The following is a 21381-nucleotide window of genomic DNA, read 5'->3' as shown; positions in this document are numbered from 1 at the left end:
AGTTTAAACAGTATTGGTGTGTTTGTATCCCATTCTTTATGTACATGATTTATTTTCCTACCTTATGTGCCGAAGTCAAACATGTTAAGCTTATAGAAGGGGCAAAGTCACTGCATGTTGTCTACCACAGAAAGCCATCTGTGGGGAAAGGCTTGAGCATGCATTGCAAGATCGGAACATCTTGGGGTCCTCTAATACATATTGCAGCAGGTTTTGGGCTGCGCAGTAAACAGGGCTGATAGTATTCTCAACATTTCCGCTATTAAAGAGTTTAGTACTTTCAGTTTGTTTGCATGTCAAGTGTACAGTTCATACAAAGGAGCCTAGAAAAGCAGCAGCTTGAAGATTCAGGGAAGTTAAAAAGATGCTGCATTGAGCATAGGCTGGACACTGTCAAAGGAAAATAAACTTGAGTTACCCCCTTTGTGCTTGAAAACGGGTACCTAATTTCCTATCTGTCATACACTATTTCACACATTTCAATACTGAAAAGCTGACATTGCAAACGGTAACCACTGTTCTTACGACTTCTTTTCTTTTTTCTTTCTTACATTTTTCTTTTTTATTGCTGATATATATATATATTTTTGTTGAAAGTTTCTAAATGGTCCTAGATTTAGTGAAGTCTTCAACTGTGATGTTGCTCATAGTCTGCCATGCTGCTTTGGGATGTAAAACCTTGTTGGTTCAATTCACTTGCTTTGTACTTTAGTTGTTCTGGGGCTGTGTATGATACTTGAAGCATTCTGCAGCATGGATGCCAAGGTTTATGCTAAATGTTTTGTGTAAGTTGTTTGTCTGTTTACAATTGCTGTTTGGTTCTCAGTTGTACAAATAGTGCAGTCTCTGCCAATCCTTTTGGGGAGGTGGTTGCCCATCATGTAGCTGCTTTTCACTGAGCAAAGTTATCTGGATGGACCTCATTTATTAGTTTGTGGTTAAATATTTCCAGCAGCCTACTCAATCACATGCTCAACATTCTGAGGGTTCCTCTGCATTTTCATACCATGTACTATGACCTGTACTTGCATAACAGAAGATTCTCATAGTTGACTCATCAGTGGTGTAAATGAGCTTAAAGGGAAGCTGAAAGGTTTTCCAGAAAAAATGAGTGAAGAGCAGTACGCCGTGGTTTTCAACCCTCTGAATTCGAATATCGCATCGAAATTGAGTGAAAGAAAGCGCAAACATATTTTATTTCGACGAAAAGTGCAGCAGCAGACACGCCCAGCTCGCGCGCCTCGTTTCCCCCTGTGATTGGTCGGGCACCTCGTGACGTCAACAATGGTGTTCGTCCGGACCGACTGCTGCCGCGACACACGAAGCACGGTGCAAAGTAGTTTGGTGGTGTTTTGCTGAGACGGTCATGAAAATTTTCGAGAGGTTGCGTTTCCCTGAGGAGTTCGGCGTTAAGTCCAAACTCTACGAGAGCGATTTTGCGCGTGACGGTGACAGGCGACGGCTTCGAGCGACAAAACGGGCCATCGCTTGAACAAATCGCTCGGTGTTGTCGCTCGATCGCTCGTTTCTAGAAATCTAGAACTCGTCACTCGTCGCCCGGAAATGCTACGAGCGACTAGCCAATTGTGCGAAGCCGAAACTGGATGTACATAACTCAAATACTGCTGTTTGTCGCACGGAACGAGCAAACTATTGAATTTTACACGTGTGAGAATAAGAACCTAGTGCAAGACCTTCAGAAATATTTTATGCTCCTTCTTCATTAAAATACATCAACTTAATTTGATAAAGCATGCGTCACGCTAGTTTCGGCGCGTATATTTCTGCCCTCATTCCGGGAAGTCGTCGCTCAAAACCGTCGCTCGCGTAGAGTTCGGCTTGCAGACGACGAGTGAGTGCGACAGCCATCGCCTCGCTTGTAGCGCTGTCGCTATCGTGTGCAAGATCACTTGTAAGGGGTTTATACTTGTAAATACTACACGTACGTACATACTTGTACATACTACATGTACGAGCCGATTGCGAAGAGCCGGCCTCTCCAAGAAGCAAAAAATGCTGGTGCAAGCACTGATTTCCACGCGAACGAAGGCGAAGTGTTAGCATCTCCTTGTGTTGGAAATGTTCTTTGGCGAGTATGTTTTTTGCTAAGCTGCATTCAGCGTTCCAGTGAGTACGTTTCCAGGCAAACAACTGTAGTGTTGTGTTCCTGCATGCCTCCTCGTAGAACGTAAGCGGTGATGCGATCTTCAGCATTTGTGCGCTGCCCCAAAGCTGTCGGCAATCTACACAGACGGTTTAAAAGCGGGAAAAGTTTACCGGCTGTTGTAGCACGTGTAGTATAGAACCTTCATCAGCGCGTCATCCGCACTCTACTCGTAACCGGCGAATTCCGTCGGCTACGTGAGATGGTCGGTTTCTTATGTGTACGAGAGAAGGGGGAGTGCAGCGTCTTGGCGTGAGCAGGCTTTCCAACACATGCAAACTTTACGCTTGCACTGCGTTATGGTAGCTGCATGCAGGCTGTTTCACAACACACGTGCGAATAGAAAATTCGCGGCGCTTGGCGACGAAACCTGCGTGAAGGGTGGGCGATAAACATGCACCTTCCGTTCAGCGTGCTAACTATTTTTTTTAGGAGAACCCAAAGCACGCATTATTGATAAACTCCGGTAGTAATAGTCACGGAAGTGGTTAGAGCATAACACCTGTTCTTGAGCGCTTGAAGTTGTTTCGCTTCACAGCAGCCTCCCACTTAGCTGAAAGCATCTTGTCTTGCAGGAACTAATGGAACATCGGAACATCATCGCGGCCGCTGGTGTTCGTGCAAGCGTAGGCTGCACAGAACGCCGGCATGATCGGCCTACAAGTTCAATTGATGCTGCGCACGTCAACTACCACTCCTATATACACACAAATAAAGGAATGTAGGGTCGAGCGAAGCAGATTAGGACGGCACGCACGCAGAAATAAGCCCGGTCAGGCACGGTCGCGGAGGCTGCGAAGGAGCGGAACACCAGTGTTGACGTCACTACGCCGCCGTTTCCGGTCTCCGCTCGCATCGTCAGCGTCAGCAGCAGCGCGCGGTGCTCGACGGGGGGCGGAGCTACAGCGCAATTTTAACCGACGATGGCGTCGCTCCTAAGTGAAAAATCCCCCCCAAAATTTTACCTTCATGGTTTATAAGGTTCCCGCATCCGTATATTAGCGTCTTATTGAATTCAACAGACTCTTCAGCTTCCCTTTAAAAGACTAGCACGGTAGGTGGAGACAAGACACACATAGATGCCCAACTGTTTGTACTGACTAACTCGTCAAGTAGACAAGAGCCCACAGGTATGCTAGGTTATTGATTTGTGAAAAAAGACCAGTTTCCTTTAAAATTATTCTTTCGAATAAAGTGAGTTCCTTCGAGTCTTTTCTGTGATATATGCTGTGAATATGTTGCCAAATAAATGTAAGTGCCTTAGACAACATTTGCCATCAAGTGCCCCATTAGAGGGTGATAGAGTGTCTGCGCCAGCCAACATATCGCGAAATGAAAACATGTATAGAGCTGTGTTCAAATTTCGCATTAGGGATTATAATCTAGTGGTGAATTTTATTCTTTTTTTGATACTTTTGCATGGATCTTCTTATGTCTTACAAACTAGTGTGTTCTCGATTATAATTGAAAAGTGCTCTTGATATGTTTAAGTGGAAAGCTTGTATGGAGGCTCTGCTTTTACGCCATGCAGACATTGAAACTGTTTGTAATATGTCTCACACAGGTGCTGTACCATAATCCTGCATTTCGACATTCGCTGTACCAGTGGGATCCTCAGGACGATCCACAGGAGTGTGTCAAGCTAACAAGTTCAAATGGTAAGTATTAGCATTGCTTTACCACATATCGTGAAACTTATCATGACATCTATAATTATAGTCTCTATGATGAGAATATCTCATGGATGGAGGGCTCATTCATGTTGTCTGAAATTTTTGTGGTTCACGAGCAAATGAATTTAGTTGCCACCTCAAATAGCATATTGTTTTTTATTATACATTAAGTATAGCGAGAGGCTTTGCAACTATATATATGATGTTGTTTTCAGTGCCACACTGAGCAACTTGTCTATATGTTAAACTGATATTTGTTAAAGACAGAAAAATTTCGGTCTACGACCAGGGCGAAAGGAGGCGAAACTGTCAGCACTACTTTTACTTCTCTTTGACAACGCTTCCATGTTGTCAGTTTGTCCTAGGGCAGAAAGCAACTCTGCTGTTGTCATACTTCCATGTGCCATTAAAAAGTGTTCTATTGTCGCCCCAAAACAAAATTTTGTATTTAACAGTTGCATGTCATACATATGTCAATGAATAGTATTGATTCTGAGTGGCATCATAAGAATGTGTTTACCAAATTTTCTTATCAAGGCTGCTGTTATATATTCAGATGTTCCCGAATTCATTTTTCTTTCTTCTCTTTTTAGCTGCTTCACACTGTGCCTAAATGTAGACATAGCTGTAAACACATTTTTTTCTTGCTAATCTTGCCTGATGAATCAGTTCTGCAAAAATGCATAAAGTGGAGGAAAGTTCATGAAAGAAAAAACTGTCTTTTGTGGCGTCATGCTGCTGTCACGTGTATGACAATTTTTGTTTTCATTACCTTATCTGCATTTACCTGTATAAGTAAACAGCAGTTTCACTTTTGTTAGAGTTTGTACAACTATGCATAGTATACCACTTGACATAATGCCCATCAGTTCACTGATTGTGGTTTCGATCGTACTTTGACTGGTGACCTCACTGGTGGTTTCACTGGTGGATTCATCAGGTAGAGTAGAGCAAGCCCAGTGTGGTCGCTGCTGACGTCAATGCACACTTGTGGAAGAACCCCAGGTGTGCTATGCTTAGAATCTGACAGCCGGTATGTCAAGTGATAAGTGATAGTACACTGTTTTGTCGGCACTTTACCAGGTCTGAAGGTCGCATTGATGGTTATCTGGGTATTTGGACACAGCTGTGCGCTTCAAATGCAGTCGTAGATCACAGTTTGAGGCACTGTGTTATACTGCACTGCCTTTGCGATTGGCCCACGAAAACGGTCAGATATCCAGAAGGAAAAAACTAGTCTTAAATTTGACAAGAATTCTTTGCATTAAATACTTCACAATTTCACCCACGTAATGGCTGTATCTAGCTTTTTCCAGCCTTGAAGACAAAGTAGTGCGGCTATTGCACCATTCTGCATGTATGATATGAAGCTTTAACATGGCTAGCACATTTCTAAGTTTTGTCAGTGTAGAGCATTATTACTTGTACGCCCTGTTACTCTGTAAAGCCACCCTTCGATGATTACCTCCTGCAGCTCAGCCAGAATTATTTAAAGTGGATTTGGCATGCAGCACACCTTTATCAGTGATGTTCAGTTTTGATTTAACATGCTAAATGTTTGTGTGTGCTCCCTTTGTTTGATGTACTGATGATGAGGACAACTCTGCACTGTGTTTCAACAAGAAAAGTAAGGTTGTGTGCACAGCAGCAGCGTGTCTTTGCTGCACATTTATGCGCTTTCAGGTCTTTGCCTTGTGAAAGAAGAGAAGCTTTTGTGTTTTTTAAATTCATCACTGTCACACACACACATGGCTTCAGTTTGCCTCAGAGAGCCCTGTTGCCTTTGCAGAAAAAAAAGAGCTTACCACTCCCAGTGCCACTGGTCCCTGTGCGACGTACAGGCCGTCATCTGTCACTGGACATCTGCAGCTCTTATTTGCACAGCTTCAGTTCAGTAAAAGAAGGTGAGCATCCTAGTTCCATTTGTAGCAGGGACTTATTAGAAGCTCATGTCACTCCTACATGGTGCATGTTACTACATGGCACATGTAATGCTTTTGAAAGTGCACCATGAAGCTATTAAATGTGTGGACTTTTTCGTGATGAAATGCACATAAATATAGTGAAGCATGTTCTAGTCTAACTTCCATGAGCTTGTGTAGTTCTCACGCGTAGTTTCACCATTATAACTGACATCACGTAGCTGTGATGATCTTTGCACCGGGTTTGTTCAACACCGTGTGCCACTGGTCATGAAGTAACTACCGTATTGACTCGTGTAATGACCACACTTCTTTCTTTCACAATTTTTCACAAGGTGCAGCCCTTACACGGGACCGAACCTTTTGGCCAAAATGGTGCCGGCGCACCCAGCGAGTTGTGCACACCTTGGATGTGCCATTGCATCAGAGGTTAATGCGCAGCTCTCGCCATCTAGTAGCTGCATGTGGACATATGCAGCCGTGATAATTTGCTGTTGCGCACAGTCGGCTTCGGGGCACTGAACATGATTGCTTCTCTGTTAGAATTATTTTTTCCCAAATTTTGGGCTGACAAGTTCGTGGTGTGGCCCTTACATGAGTCTATACGGTAGGCAAAGCAAAGAAATACTCTACCTTTTTAAATCTAGGGTTATTTTATTTTTAAGTGTAACAGTGAGATTTGGCCTGGACTTCTAATCAACTTCACCAAAACCTTCACATAAATAATGTTGCCTCATGGCCTCACTGTACAAGGAGCTTATGATGATGACAAGAATGGCAGATCTGGTATAGCAGAGCTGGTCTTCTCTTGCAGTCATAGAAATGACTTTCAGCTAGGATTGCAGGAAATAATAAAATACCCCCCCCCCTTTTATTTTTGGTAAGCTTGCAATTTCCAGTAGATTCCAAGTATAAATTTGGTATGTGCATGTACTACTTTTTGTGGGCTTGATTGTTCATACTTACCACAATGTGTTAAGACGGGAACCAAAGTGAAATACGACAAAGACAGGATGCTCTTTCCTGTCCTTGTCGTATTTCACTTTGATTGGCATCTTAACACATCATAATATTATATGCATGCTCAACTGGTCAAGCCCACAATCACACTTTGGATATTTATAATCCTGAAACTAGTCCACTACCAGCTTATTCGTCACCTTGTTGGTGCCGGCATGGTCTCAGAGGAGTTTTTGCTTCCTGTGAACTGTGCAGTATCTTTAAGGGATGAAGAGGGATTTAATGATCAGTAGTAAGAAATTCTGTGATGATGGTGATGACAAAAAGACGGAAAAAGAGGGTTGCAGAGCAGTGAGAAGAGATCTAGTTACACCTCGAATACTACAAAGATGCTGCCATAGTCTCTGAATGTCACAGAAGCTTGCAGAATGCGTGTAACTGTGGTGCCAAATGTTTTCTTTGGATATTTGCTCTCATACCACCAACTTGTTGCAGACTGCTAACCATCTAAAAATGCCGAACACAGATGGTTATAACGTTTTTTAGCAGCACTTTATTTCCAAGTGCACAAGGGTACAGAATAACTTTTTATTTTTAAACATTTTTATTAAGCTGCCAGTAATGCTGTATTTAACAAGTTGCTCTAACCTTGTTAAATTTTCACTTATGAGTTTGCACACATTTGTTTGTACTTACATAGCTTTGCAACTACAGTTGTAGCACGCCTTGTTACTTTAAAGGGACACTAAAGTGAAAAATTATTTCTTCTGCATCAGTAAATTACCTTTCTACAACACCAAAAACACCACTCTTACAACGATAAGGCCTTTGGTAAGCCAGGAAAAGCGCAAGAATGAAATACGGGTGGCGACGCCTACTTGAGTTCCCGCACCTGGTGGCTGTGATGTCTTGGATTTTGATGGCGTCTTCTAGTGCCTACTAACTATATATAGTGGTACAGATTGACTACATTGTGTTCTAAAGGAACCAAATATGAAGCATGGCAAGTTTCTGGAACCTTTACTCAGCGAATGGGGCCCAAATGCAAAAACATACTTTGGAATCCCTGACGTCACGCTGACATACCGGCGTTGGGGTTTCGGCGCGAAATTCAAATACTGATAATACTTCGACCTTTATTTTCTCACCTAATAATCAAACTATTTTTTTGAAAGGACTGCCTGCAGGGTTCTCAAACAATGCTTCATTAGTCTAAACTGATTTATTGTTTCGCTTTAGTGTCCCTTTAATGCTATGGATTTAATCTCCTGGCACTGTCAAGTATACTGAGGCAGTTTGACTTTGTGCAGGTACATAGACCCCGAACCATTCATCACCTGTCTTGGCCTGAGCACAACCCAACAGCAGGTAACAAGAAACATGGGCATTAGTACAAAACCCTGCCAACTGTACCAGGAGCATTTTTGGCAAATTCATGTTTGTGGCACTCGTGTGGCGGTACAAGCTACAGCTTGAAAGTATGACTGTCATTGAAGTCTGTATGGTAGTCTTTTATGAATAAGCAGCTCACTAGCCTCTACATGGTGTTTCCGCACTGTATAAAAACAGTTGCTTAGAAGAGATGTGGCGATTGCAAAAGCAGTATTGACCATACTCCATTTTCACCTTTCATAGTGCATAGTGTACCAATCCTCCCCTGTCTCTTTAATTAACCTTTCTTGTGTCCTTAAACTAAACTGGAAAACCACTTAAGTAGCATAGTTTTAATTTTCCTTATTGTACCTTTGAACAAGTGATGTTAGTTCACTGCAGCAGTTCTTCAGAATCAGGGGCTTATTGTGTGAAGCATTATTTTTCTTGAGAACCACATGCTGCAAATTTTCTCCTGTAGAACTCCTCGACAGTTGAGAGGCCAACTCCTCTGCACATCTTTTGCTCCACAATGGCTATGAGGCCCGATCGTTATGCATGATACAGGGACAGCTTCAGAATCCAGCCTGCGAGGTGTCTGGGCAGGCAAATGCATGTTTCTGCTATGCTATACTTTATGTGCACAATGTGACCACTGCCAATTGTACAGTGTCTGATGACAACACAAGGACATAATTTGCTGCCATTGTGAAGAAAGAGACATACAGTATGAAGTAGTGAAGCGTTAAGAACAAAATCCTATACTGTGCTGCAATCCTTTCTTGTATGCTATTTGGCCCCTAAAACTTTAGTCATTCTTGCATGCACTCCACTTCCTCCACCCATTTTCTTTCCCTTTCTCAGGATGCGCAAGAATTCAGCAAGCTGCTGATGTGCCTCCTGGAAAAGCACTTGTCCTCGCAGCGGCAGCCCTCTGCACGTACCATTGTACAGGAACAGTATGCAGGAGAATATGACTATGTCACCAAGTGAGTGCCATTATTATTTTCTTGGTGTGAGCATGTTGATGGTATAGTCCTCCTATATTTCCAGACTTTGATGCGGAGCATGCAGCCAGAGTGTGTTGGTCATACAGCCTCTTCATTGCAACAAACTGCTTGTCAGTTTAGTTTTTATACACTCCAACAATGATTGCGCATGAATCACATGGGTAAAAGATTTCTTTGTATGAAAAAAAATTAAATCTTGCACTGACTTCACAATAAAGATAACTAAGGCTCACTACCATGCCTGCTGGATCTGTAATTGACTATTCTACCTTATTCTCAACTTGCCCAAACGAGCTCCATTTGTGCTCCACATGCTCCTAGCTCATATTTTGATTTTTTCTTAAAACTTTGCTGTTTTGTGGATGAATGATTCGATAGAGTTACAGTCATATAACCCTCTTACTGCTACCTCACCGAGTTTCTCTGTGCCTTTTATTGGTGGCTAACATAGGCGCTTTGGCAGCCATGCAAATCATGACTGTCATAACTTACATATACAAGCAAAGGAAATGAGCGCAACCACCTTCCCAGGAGGTCAGATATACTGCAACAGCACTGGCTGTGCTCTTGCCAGTAAATTTGTTCCTTAGTACTGTTACAGTATCACTGTATAGTAGCGCTTATTAAGAAAAAAAAGAATCCCCTGGCTCGTTGCTTTATGACAGCTGCATACAAATGACAGCATGGGATTGGTAAGCTGCTTTTATTTCACTCCCGTTTAATTTTTCATTACTTGTACCTTCCGATTTTTTCTCATGCCCTTGTGCGCCTGTCTCCCTACAGGTGCCTTGAATGCAGCACAGAATCCTTATGCCCCTCCAAGTTTTATGAGTTGGACCTCAACATCAAAGGCCTTAGGCACTTGGAAGAGGCTCTCAATCAGTTCCTCAGGGCAAGTCCATCTTATGCTTTTAACAAGGTCTGCAACAGCAACTCATCAGTTACGGTGCTTGCTGCTGAGATGATCATGGGTCTGAGTCCTGGCAGCAGCAGCAGCATTATAGTGGTGTTAATGTGCACCTTAAAGAGGCCATGGCACCAAATTTAGCTTGAATTATGCTTTTCATGTTAAACCGCACACGTCCCACAGGAATCTGGCAGAATGAGTACATTCCATGTGGTAGAAAATTTGTATTCCAAGTTTGAATTTATTTATGTCACATGTTGACCCCTAAGCAGTCAGGCTGTACTGGTGGATGATTATTAAGTGAAGTGCGTTCTGCATGGTCCATATGTGCGGTACATACTTGGTTTCAGTTTCGCAACACAGTGTTCTGCATTTGCTCCCTGCATAGTGGTAAAAATTGCTGGTCATGATTGCAACGTTTTGTTTGCTTTTCGTCACATCCAGGAGGAGAAATTGGAAGGTAGCAACCAGTACAGCTGTGGGGTGTGCGGCGGCAAGCGCAATGCAGTGCGCTGTATTCGATTGCGCCGCCTGCCACCTGTGCTCAATCTGCAGCTGCTGCGTTTTGGCTTTGACCGGCAGGCTGGCTGCCGCAAGATCAACACTGCACTGCAATTCACTGAGACTCTGGACTTCAGTTCCCACATGCGAAAACCGGGTATGTGCTGCTAAAGAGAGGTGCTAGATTAGTTGATTGATAAAGTATTCATTAAACACGCTTCCTTTGTTAATTTCGCGCTAATAGGTTGGTTATTACAAAAGGAAATGAAGCTCAAGGTTACTTTTTTTTTTTTTTTCGCTATAGAACTCCAGTGCCAGTATGTCAATGTGACATTACAGATTTTAAAGTATCGTTTTCTTATTTGGGTCTCTGTGATTCAGTAAATGTTCTTGAAACGTGCTAAGCGCAGTCAGTTTTTTTTTTTTTCCTTCATAATTTGATGTCCATCTTTATACCAATAAAAATTTAACTAGGTGCAAGCAGATGCCACCAAAATTCATGACATCAGGGTGAACTGGCATGAAATCTTCAAGACAGCAGCACCATCCATCTTTTGTTTTTGCATATTTTCGGGCTTATTAAACCTCCTCTCACAGTAAAAGTAGCTCTCTTAGTATTGTAGAAGGGTAATTTACTAATACAGCCTAAATTATTTTTTCTCTTTGACGTCCCTTTAAACTGTCGCTCTGTCAACAGCATTGAGATGAGCAAGTTCCATGTGCCACAGCAGGTGTGGCCTGCACGTCTGCACACATTCATAGTAATCTAATGGGCTGGCAGGGTGCTACGAGTCAGAAACTATGCTTTAGGACTGGAAACACGATGTCAGAGGTTCCGTTCCTCTCATACACATGCACTCCGGTTCTGTGCACTAAAATGTCACCCACATTGAAAGGAAGCTGGGCACGGGTCGTGAGGCGAAAAAATCGCGAAAAAAATCGATTTTTTGAAAACAACATTTTCAGTACCTACAACTACTGTTCCTTTAATTCACCAAGTATCACATCTCGCGGAAAAGTATTTTGCCCGCAATATCAATTTATAACATCACTGTGAGCTGAGTTCCGCGCAAAAACAACCCCTTTTATCGCGGTGCGTAGCTCTTTTCCTACGCGCGCGATCGCAGCCATCTTGGTCTCGTTGGAAAGAGGAGCCTTTCTTCTTCAATTTTCCGCCAAAAGTGACTCCGTCGGCTCGCCGGTGACGTTAAAATCCGCGAAGAAAAAAAAAGTCCTAACGCGCGATCCCATTCGTCGACTAGCGCGCGTGATCAGAAACGCGTGCTGTAGTTGGCTGCGCGAGGTTCTTGTCGTCTGCTCCATTCCGCAGGCGACGCGAGGGCGCGTCTCGTAGTTTTGTGACGAATGCGCAACGATGACCGATCCACCGGAAAAGTTCGCCAGGAGGCACAACTACGGCAAAAAGAAGAAGCGATCAGCTTATAACTTTCAAGTGCGTTCCATTCCTTCGGAGAACATCGATAATCGTCCGCCGCGAACGATGCCGAAGTAAGCCTAGCCAGCTCGCCTACAAGTGAGTGTGTTCCGGACAGCGGCCGCGTTCGGCGTGACACTGCAATGTTGCAGCGTGCAGATTTGCTGCAGAGGGAGATGAATGCTCAAAAAACTTCAAGTTCTTGCGTCAACGCCAGCGACATAGCGGAAGTTGGATTTGCTCACTCGCGCCGACGGCACTGCAGCCGCACTAGTCGACGCGATCGTCACTAGGACTCCGTGAACGCACTAATGTCGTTTCTCAAGCGCAATGTGTGCGGCGGTAACGTCGCAGTTGGCAAAAGCGAACGGGAATATGGCCTCGCCATAAAGATCGTTATCAAGTGCGCATGCTGCCGCGATATCGCGTCGGCGTGGAGCTCGACCCGCGTGAACGGCAACCTTGCCGCGCGCGCGATGCAAGCCACTGGGAATCGGCGAACGGCGCTAAACGATGTTTTTGGCACATTTGGGTGGCCGTGGTCAGAGCGACTACATTCCTGGTGGCTTTTAGCCACTTTCACTGCAAAATAGTGCAAAATTATTTCTGCAATTTTGGTTAAAAGTGAATGTATTTCTTTCTTTTTTTCGTTTTCTCAAAACACCCGATTTTTTACTTGCTGATTTGTGCTGATTTGCACCAGCGGTATCTGTGCCTTCAAGGCAGGTAGAGCCATAGTTCTTGTTGTGGCTTATTTGTAGCTGAGTGTGTAAAGTACACAATGGTAGGAACAGATATTGGAATTTGTGTTTTAAAATTTTCAGTTCTACTTTAGATCAGACTGTAGGGAACTCACATTTGGAACAGTGGATATTTAATTGCTATAGAGTTACTAATATCAGTTATATCAAAAAGGTATTCCTACCATTGTGTTCCCTATGTTTTCTAGTACTAGGCATGCGGCAATATGAATTTTTGTAGCCCGGGTACTATTCTCTTGTTTCTGCAAATGATGAACAGTGAATCTCATTTATCTTGTAAGTGGCCTATTGGAAAAATAATTACATATTTGAAATCATCACAAGAATCTTAATAAGGTACCAAAGTTTCATTAATATTGATGAAAAAATGAATATTATATCAATAGCAGTGCCCCCCCTGAAAAGGACTGTCGTCGCATTGTTACTGTGGAGAGAAAGCAAATGTCCTCAGCAGCTTTTCAAGCAGCTGCAAAGCGGAGGCAGCGAGGAAATCCCCATCCAGATTATTCCCCTAGAGCCTTCTGAGCCATTGGCTATGACAATTTCATGCATCCAGGATAATAAAATGCTTTTTTCACGTGGTGGCTAGTTTTTTCCACTTTTCTCAACACGCTTTTTTTGGTAATTAGCAATTTTCCGGGAGGCATAGTTACTTGCCTAATCATCCAATTTGAATAATTTTTGCTTTATCTGATAGCTAGGCTCCCAGGGAGTGCAGTAAGTCTATAATACCACATTTCTGCACCTTGAAACATATTGTGACGCTCTTAGGTGCATAGTGGGTTCACGAATGTGACGCGCTTAGGTGCATAGTGGGTTCACGCCTCAACAAACAGTATGTGGGGGCACCGAAGAGTAGTGAACGACGACGACGACGTGTGGCGGGCTGGCTGAGTCTCGACAGGCGCTCAGTTGACCAAGGCCATCGCTCCTAACTCTACCCGGCTTCAAAGTAACGCCTTTTGTGGGCGTAACAGAGTGGTGGAGGTGCGGGGTACGACAGAACGTACCACGGAGTCGCAACATCTAGAACTTCGCCGGAGCCGTCGTCTTGCCGGTCTCTTGCCAACGACCTTCCCTATGGCTCAGGACGGAGGTGGACAAATGCCAGCTATAGTTTCACCTTCTCAAAGGTCAGCGCCAGTTGGACCTTTGCGGCACTACATGGAACCACGCTCGTTCGCGGGAAAAGTGGGCGAAGACGTCGACGAGTGGCTGATGCACTACGCAAGGGTGAGCCGCTACAACCGTTGGGATTCTGTCACTCAGCTTGAATATGTTGCACTCTTTCTGAGTGAGACAGCGTTGATGTGGTATGAAAACCACGAAGACTCCCTAACAACGTGGGAGCACTTTGTTGAGGAAATTAAGAAGTGTTTTGGCGACACCCACGCCAAACAGAAACGCGCCGAGAGAACACTTGCTCAAAGAGCTCAAGCTCCTGGAGAAACATGCACTATATACATAGAGGAAATCCTCAAGCTGTGCAAAATCGTAAATCCGCAGATGTCCGAGGAAGACCGAGTCGGACATCTCCTCAAAGGAATTGCAGAAGATGTGTACAATTTCCTCATAAGTCGGGAACACGTTGATTCCGTCTCAGATGTCGTGCGTCATTGCCGTACGTTTGAGACGTTGAAAACGCGTCGCATTGTGCCAAAGTTTGGACGCCTGGCGAATGTGACAACCATTGCCAGCGTCGATGAGAGCCCTTCTGCCGATCTTTCGTCTACTATACGGCAGATCGTGCGTGAAGAACTGCTGCAGCACCAGGAACTTGCGCGCGACGTCATACGACAACCTGACGCTTATTACCCGCAACACATGGCGCCTGCCGCACCCTGCGCTTCCTGGCAACCGGCGGTATGTGTCACAGACGTCAACCACAGAGGTGCTCCATGGCCACGTGAGGACACATTTACGCCCGAACGCCGACCAGCAGGACACCCTCGCCCCAGCAGGTTTGCACGCAGACCGACCGTTTCTCCTGTGCAGCAGGCTCAGCCGCTCCGCTCTGCTACACGACCCCCCACGGCTGAGCGCTTCGAAGGGCAGTTCATCGATCGTCGTTTACCTGTGTGCTATAGCTGTGGCGACTTGGGTCACATTGCCAGGTACTGCAATCGCCGCCAACCACCGAGGTTCGACCGATCGACGATGTCTAGGCGGTACCGCGCTCCTCTGGGCGAAACATATTCGCCCTCGCACACATATTTAGGAAGCTTGCCTCACCAGCACCCGGAGCCGCTACGGAACCATTCTCCAGCATCCGATCGCAGCTTGACACCACCACCCGCTCCTCGTGTAAGCCGGTCGCCCTCTCCGCGGCGTCGATACCCGTCGCCACCCCCGGAAAACTAGCCAGCGCGGCCGTTGGAGGTGAGGTCGCTGGACAATCTTCGATATCGACAGAGATACCTCCAACCATTTGTATGTTTAAGAATAAGGTGTTTGTATTAATTGACGGGGTTTCATCCATGGCCTTAGTGGACACGGGAGCAACCGTTTCAGTGATGAGTCTTGCGTTTAAAAGCCTCCTAGGACGAAAGGTGATGTTTCGCTGGGACCGTGCCGATACGTTTCGCGGAGTGAGTGGGGAGTTGTTGTATCCTGTGGGCGTGTGTAATGTAGACGTTACCTTGGGTGGTCAAATATTTAACGCGGAGTTCGCTGTTCTACCTCATTCTACGCATGACGTAATCCTGGGTCTTGATTTTTTGAAACTGTGTGGTGCCACCGTCGACTGCAAAACGGGTGAAATCAGTGTAGGTACGAGCTTTGCTGCGGCGTTTATGGAAGCCCCACCGTGTCGTGAAAGTGTGCTTTGTGTATCCCGGGATACAGTTGTGCCTCCGTTATCCGCAACGTGTGTTTCAGTCGCCTGTTTCCCCACCACCGACGGAACGTTTGACGCTACCGTGGAGCCCGTTCACCTGAGTTGCATCAAGAGGAATGTACTGATACCGTATTGCACGCTGTCAGTTGTTCAGGGACGCACCAACTTATGGGCCGTAAACTGTTCGAGTGAACCTGCAATACTACCACAGGGTCTGAAACTTGCCGCCTACCATGAAGATCACGTGCTATCGCTCGCCATTCTTACAGAGGCCCTTGATTCTGCCGATGAGCGCCATTTCGCTAATGTCTGCCCTGCGGCGCACTCCTCATTTCTGACTATGGTAAACAAGTCGCTCAGCACTAAGCAGCGTCACGAAGTGGCGAATATTCTGCTAAAACATGCCCGACTGTTTGACTTCTTCCAGCAAGAGGGACCACCATTGTTTCCTCCTTCTCGTATACACCATCGCATCGATACGGGATCTGCCCAACCGCTGCGACAGAAACCATACAGAGTCTCACCGTCGGAACGCAAGGTGATCAATGACCAAGTCCACGAAATGCTAAATAAGAATGTAATCCAAGAATCCTGTAGTCCGTGGGCAGCGCCAGTGATCCTGGTTAGAAAGAAAGATGGTACATGGCGATTTTGTGTTGACTACCGCCGCCTCAACACCATCACTAAAAAGGACGTATATCCTCTTCCGCGTATTGATGATGCTATCGACTGCCTCTCATCAGCGTCTTACTTTTCGTCTGTTGACTTGAGGTCGGGGTACTGGCAGATTCCTATGCACGAGGCAGACAAGGAGAAAACGGCATTTGTAACACCAGATGGACTTTTTGAATTTAATGTGATGCCGTTCGGGCTCTGTAATGCGCCTGCAACTTTCGAGCGCTTCATGGACAGCATCCTGCGTGGTTTGAAGTGGGAAGTATGCATGTGCTATCTAGATGATGTAGTGATTTTCGGGCGCACGTTCAGTGAACACAACGCACGTCTCGATCTTGTGCTAGACTGCTTGGACAAAGCGGGTTTGGTGCTCAACTCGAAGAAGTGTCATTTTGGAGAGCGCCAAACACTCGTTCTGGGACACCTAGTGGATAAGGACGGTATACGGCCTGATCCAGCGAAGACTGCTACGGTGGAAGCCTTCAAGCAACCTCGCCATGTAAAAGAGCTACGCAGTTTCCTAGGGCTTTGCTCGTACTTCCGCCGGTTTATTCGTGGATTTGCCAACATCGCGTATCCGCTGACATGCCTCCTCCAGAAGGGCGTTCCCTTTGAGTGGACTCCTGAATGTGAAGCTAGTTTTCGTGAGCTGAAGTCTCGTCTGACGTCTCATCCCATTCTCCGACACTTCGACCATGCGGCTCCCACAGAAGTTCATACGGACGCTAGCAGTATTGGCATCGGCGCCGTCCTTATTCAACGCGTCGACACCAAAGAACACGTCGTCGGCTATGCGAGTCGTTCTTTAAGTAAGTCCGAGCGTAACTACACCGTTACAGAGCAAGAATGTCTTGCAGTTATTTTCGCAGTACAGCGCTTCCGGTCGTACCTGTACGGGCGCCCCTTCACTGTGGTGACAGACCATCATTCTCTCTGCTGGCTGGTTAATCTCCGTGATTCGTCGGGCCGGCTTGCGCGTTGGACACTCCGTTTACAGGAATATAACTTTACCGTTTCTTATAAAAGCGGCCGCCGACACGCCGACGCTGACTGCCTCTCGCGCATGCCGCTTCCAACGACGGACTGCGACGCGGACAACTTCGACTGCTATATCGCATCACTGGAGCCGGGATTTCCTGATATAAATACCTTCAAGGTCGAGCAACAAAAAGACAGAACTTTAGAACCACTGCTCATTACTGCAAGGCAATCAGCACCATCCACTCGTTTCTGTGTTCGTGATGGGGTTCTTTACAAAAAGAACTATTCTACTACAGGCCCACGATATCTTCTGGTGGTCCCGGAGAGTCTCCGTGTCTCCGTCTTGCGCGCTATGCATGACGATCCAACATCTGGACATTTGGGTTCTGCGCGAACTCTCTACCGCCTCCAAGAAAGGTTCTACTGGCCTAAAATGCGCCAGACGACCGCCCAGTATGTGTCCAGCTGCAGCGAGTGTCAACGTTATAAGCGTCCGACGAGTGCTCCTCCTGGTCAACTCCATCCAGTGCCACCCCCCAGCTCTCCCTTTGAGCAAGTTGGCATCGACCTCCTCGGTCCTTTCCCGCGTTCATCCGATGGGAATCGCTGGATTATCGTGTGTGCCGATCACTTGACACGCTACTGTGAGACAGCTGCAATACCATCGGCTACTGCAACCGAAGTGTGTATTTTTCTGCTGCGTTTTGTCATTCTCCGACATGGACCTCCCAGAGTCATCATCAGCGATCGTGGGCGGCAGTTCACTGCAGACGTGGTCGAAGAGATGCTTCGTCTATGTGCTTCAAGGTTTCGACATTCCACCCCGTATCATCCCCAAACAAATGACCTTACGGAACGCACGAACAGAACTCTTACTAACATGCTGTCCATGTATGTCGAGTCAGATCATAAGAACTGGGACAGCGTGCTACCTTTCATTACGTACGCATTTAACACCTCAAAGCATGAAGTTACGGACTACAGTCCCTTCTTTCTTCTCTACGCTCGTCCGCCTCGTTATACACTAGACACTATCTTCCCGTTTTCCAGCCACGATAATCTTTGTATATCAGAGACAGTCTGTCTTGCTGAAGAAGCCCGACGACTTGCTTCGTTACGCACTCTTGTTTCACAAGACCGCTCGAAGGCACACTGCGACCGCCGACGCCGACACGTGATATATGACCCTGGTGATTTAGTGTTGCTCTGGAAACCAACCAGGAAACGTGGGCTATGTGAAAAACTGCTGGCCCACTATGTTGGACCCTATGTTATTACGGAGCGCATCAGCGAATTAACGTACCGCATAGCACGTCTCACATCAAATGGCCGACGGTCAGCAAAGACTGAACTTTCGCATGTCGCCCGTTTAAAGCCCTTTATTTCTCGACAGCCTGTTTGACTTGCCCGGCGGGCTTCGTCTGCGCGGAGGGAAACGTGACGCTCTTAGGTGCATAGTGGGTTCACGAATGTGACGCGCTTAGGTGCATAGTGGGTTCACGCCTCAACAAACAGTATGTGGGGGCACCGAAGAGTAGTGAACGACGACGACGACGTGTGGCGGGCTGGCTGAGTCTCGACAGGCGCTCAGTTGACCAAGGCCATCGCTCCTAACTCTACCCGGCTTCAAAGTAACGCCTTTTGTGGGCGTAACAATATTGAAATTTTGAGGAAGGTGAAAAAATATATATATCGCATGTGAAGTTACAACTTTTAACTTTTGTAACTTTGGATAGAACAGAGGTAGAAACATGAAACAATGCTTACTGCACTCCTTGAACATTCAGGAATGCTTTCACATAACTTTTACATTTCTTACTGCAAAAAAATTTCTGCCAGTCATCCCGAAACATGGGAACAGGAAAAATTGTATAAAATATTTTTCGCGTTATATAGAGAAAGCTAATTACACATTTGCATCAAGCACATTAAATTACATATTACCTACAAATTTCATTCCTCTAGCAGCAATATCAATAATAGTATTGCTCAAGGTCCAGGTCCCCCCTTAAAGGGAAGCTGAAACGGTTTTCAATTTCCATGAATTGCTGGGGTTGGGAAGAACAGACCTATTAATTCACGGTTCTGAAATTTTTTCTTTGTGTTGTCAATATAAGAGGCAGAAATCGCTTTCTAAATCCCCCCCGCGGACACGCCCCCGTCGCTTCCCGGAGCGTTGGGTGAGGAGGCTGCCGGAGGAGAGAACCGGCGAGAGTGACGTCATTCCCGGGGACCGTACTGCCGCACCGGCATGCTGCCATGTGCTGGCATGTTTCTTTCCGTCCTGCGCTTTACTAAACGACGCTACAAGAGATCTGCCGCCGCTCACGTTTGTTTTCTTTTGCGATTTTCGTGAACTGTGCTTCGTTTCTGTGCTGCGTGAGTGCCTAAAGCCGAGGGCGCCCGACACGCCCTCGTTCTGTGCAGCATTCGGCTGTGCGAACACAGGCAGGCGAGACGATGTGGTGTTTCACATGTTCCCGAAGGACAAAAAACTTACAGCGCAGTGGGTCCGTTCGGTGAGGAGGGATAATTTCTTGCCGACGAAATCAACTGTGCTGTGTTCGGACCATTTCAGCAACAGTGATTATCATCGGAGCTTGACAACGATGCGGGCAATCGGTATTCCAATTAAATCGGCGCGACTGAAGGCCGGCGCTGTTTCGTCTATATTTTCCCACTAGAGAAGCACCTCGCCACTTCCAAGGGCGGCCTTCGCCAAGAGGAGAAAGGGTGAGGAAGGGTTTTAAAGTGCACACGGGCAATTTTTTAAACGGATGATCGCCTGAGTGTCGAACAAACAGCCTTACAGCGGCCTATGACGAAGCGAGGTGGATGCACAGCCGGGAATATGCACATGCGTGCAAAGTGCTTGCCGTTTTCATCCTGTTTTGCCACTCCACTTTGTCACGGAACACTGTACTACGGCTGTTTGTTCGGCGCTGTTTTGGTACGGTGAAACTGGCCGGGGGTACGCTTAAGCATTCAGTGATATTTGCTATTCGTCCTGCCACGTGGTGCCCACAGGTTTAGCTGTTCGGCATTCGTGTTCAAATCGCACGGCATGAGGCGTTACGGTAATATTTTCATGCTCGCGTTAGAGTAGTTGCTCTGCTTGTAAAAACTTCATTCCGTAGATTTCGCACTCACAGCTTGCTACTAGCAGCGAAATGCCGCAAAAACGAGCGTCGGCACAGCCACGTCCGTGGCAAGGCCAACGGGCTCAAATAATGAAGTAAAGTTGTGAGGTATTGAACTTGCTAGCGTTCGACGTGGTCTAGCCCAATACAGGCATCGCTGCTGGACCAAAAATGTTTTCTTGCCTTTAACTAGCTAGGCATCACGCATGGCAAAATTATTATTTGAAAGTAAATATAATATATTACTCATTACTTTCTTATTACGCTCATTGATTTGAATTACATTACCAATTACCGCTTTCAAAAAAGTAATGGTACTACTTTACGATTGCTTCCAAAAAGTTTTCATGCACACAAGAAGCAAAAAGCAAAGTATAAAGGGACGCCAACCTTTCTTCAAGGTAACATAAACTTGCCAACACTTCATGCCCTCGATCCCCCCCCATGTGCCTCCACGACACCTCACGACACTACCAACGTTCTGGCGCCGTGCACAGCTTACTGGTGCATATTTAACGCAAATAATAAATTACTTCAGCCATGAAATTAGACACCAAATAATTCACATTACTAGATCACTAGACAACTAATCCATCACATAAATTACTGAAAAAGTATTTCAATTACTGTAAGTAATCCAACTGTTGTCATGTTTGCTGATATGCATGATATGCTAAAATTCATGACATCCATGCCTTGCACTCTTTCAGATTCTAGCAGAGTACCTTAAGAACCGAGCCCCTGATGAACCTGTTCCACTACCATCACCAATCGAAGAGTTTGAAGCAGCCAGTGTGACACAGGCAGATAATGTTGAAGAGTTTGAAGTAGCCAAACGCGGCACTTATGTTCGCGATCGTGTATCAACACGCAAAAAACCACGGAACTTTAGACAAGCAGCGGCAAGGTGCATGACATCGCGGAATCGCACCCGTGTTTACAATCTAATGAGATGTTAGTGCTTCAGCATTCTTCCAGCAGCAAGTTCCCAGTGACACTTCAGCGCATTTTTTCTCCCGTCATTGGAACGTGCAGCTACATGAAA

The 21381-nt window shown here is 45.8% G+C and overlaps 1 protein-coding gene across 1 annotated transcript in view; it reads left to right on the top strand.

The window, feature by feature from the left end:
- LOC126520140 (ubiquitin carboxyl-terminal hydrolase 48-like) overlaps window positions 1-21381 on the top strand; it is a 105917-nt gene that overhangs the window by 1949 nt on the left and 82587 nt on the right. The window contains exons 4-9 of the mRNA XM_050169226.2: window positions 3729-3822; window positions 5627-5741; window positions 8030-8087; window positions 8955-9079; window positions 9884-9992; window positions 10452-10665. Coding sequence (XP_050025183.1) covers window positions 3729-3822; window positions 5627-5741; window positions 8030-8087; window positions 8955-9079; window positions 9884-9992; window positions 10452-10665 — 715 coding nt within the window. The remainder of the gene's footprint in view (window positions 1-3728; window positions 3823-5626; window positions 5742-8029; window positions 8088-8954; window positions 9080-9883; window positions 9993-10451; window positions 10666-21381) is intronic.

This window comes from Dermacentor andersoni, chromosome 3 (assembly GCF_023375885.2).
Source record: "Dermacentor andersoni chromosome 3, qqDerAnde1_hic_scaffold, whole genome shotgun sequence".
In the NCBI taxonomy this organism is placed as follows: Eukaryota; Metazoa; Arthropoda; class Arachnida; order Ixodida; family Ixodidae; genus Dermacentor; species Dermacentor andersoni.
The sequence above is the reverse complement of the archived record's forward strand: the minus strand, read 5'-3'. Positions and strand labels throughout refer to the sequence as shown.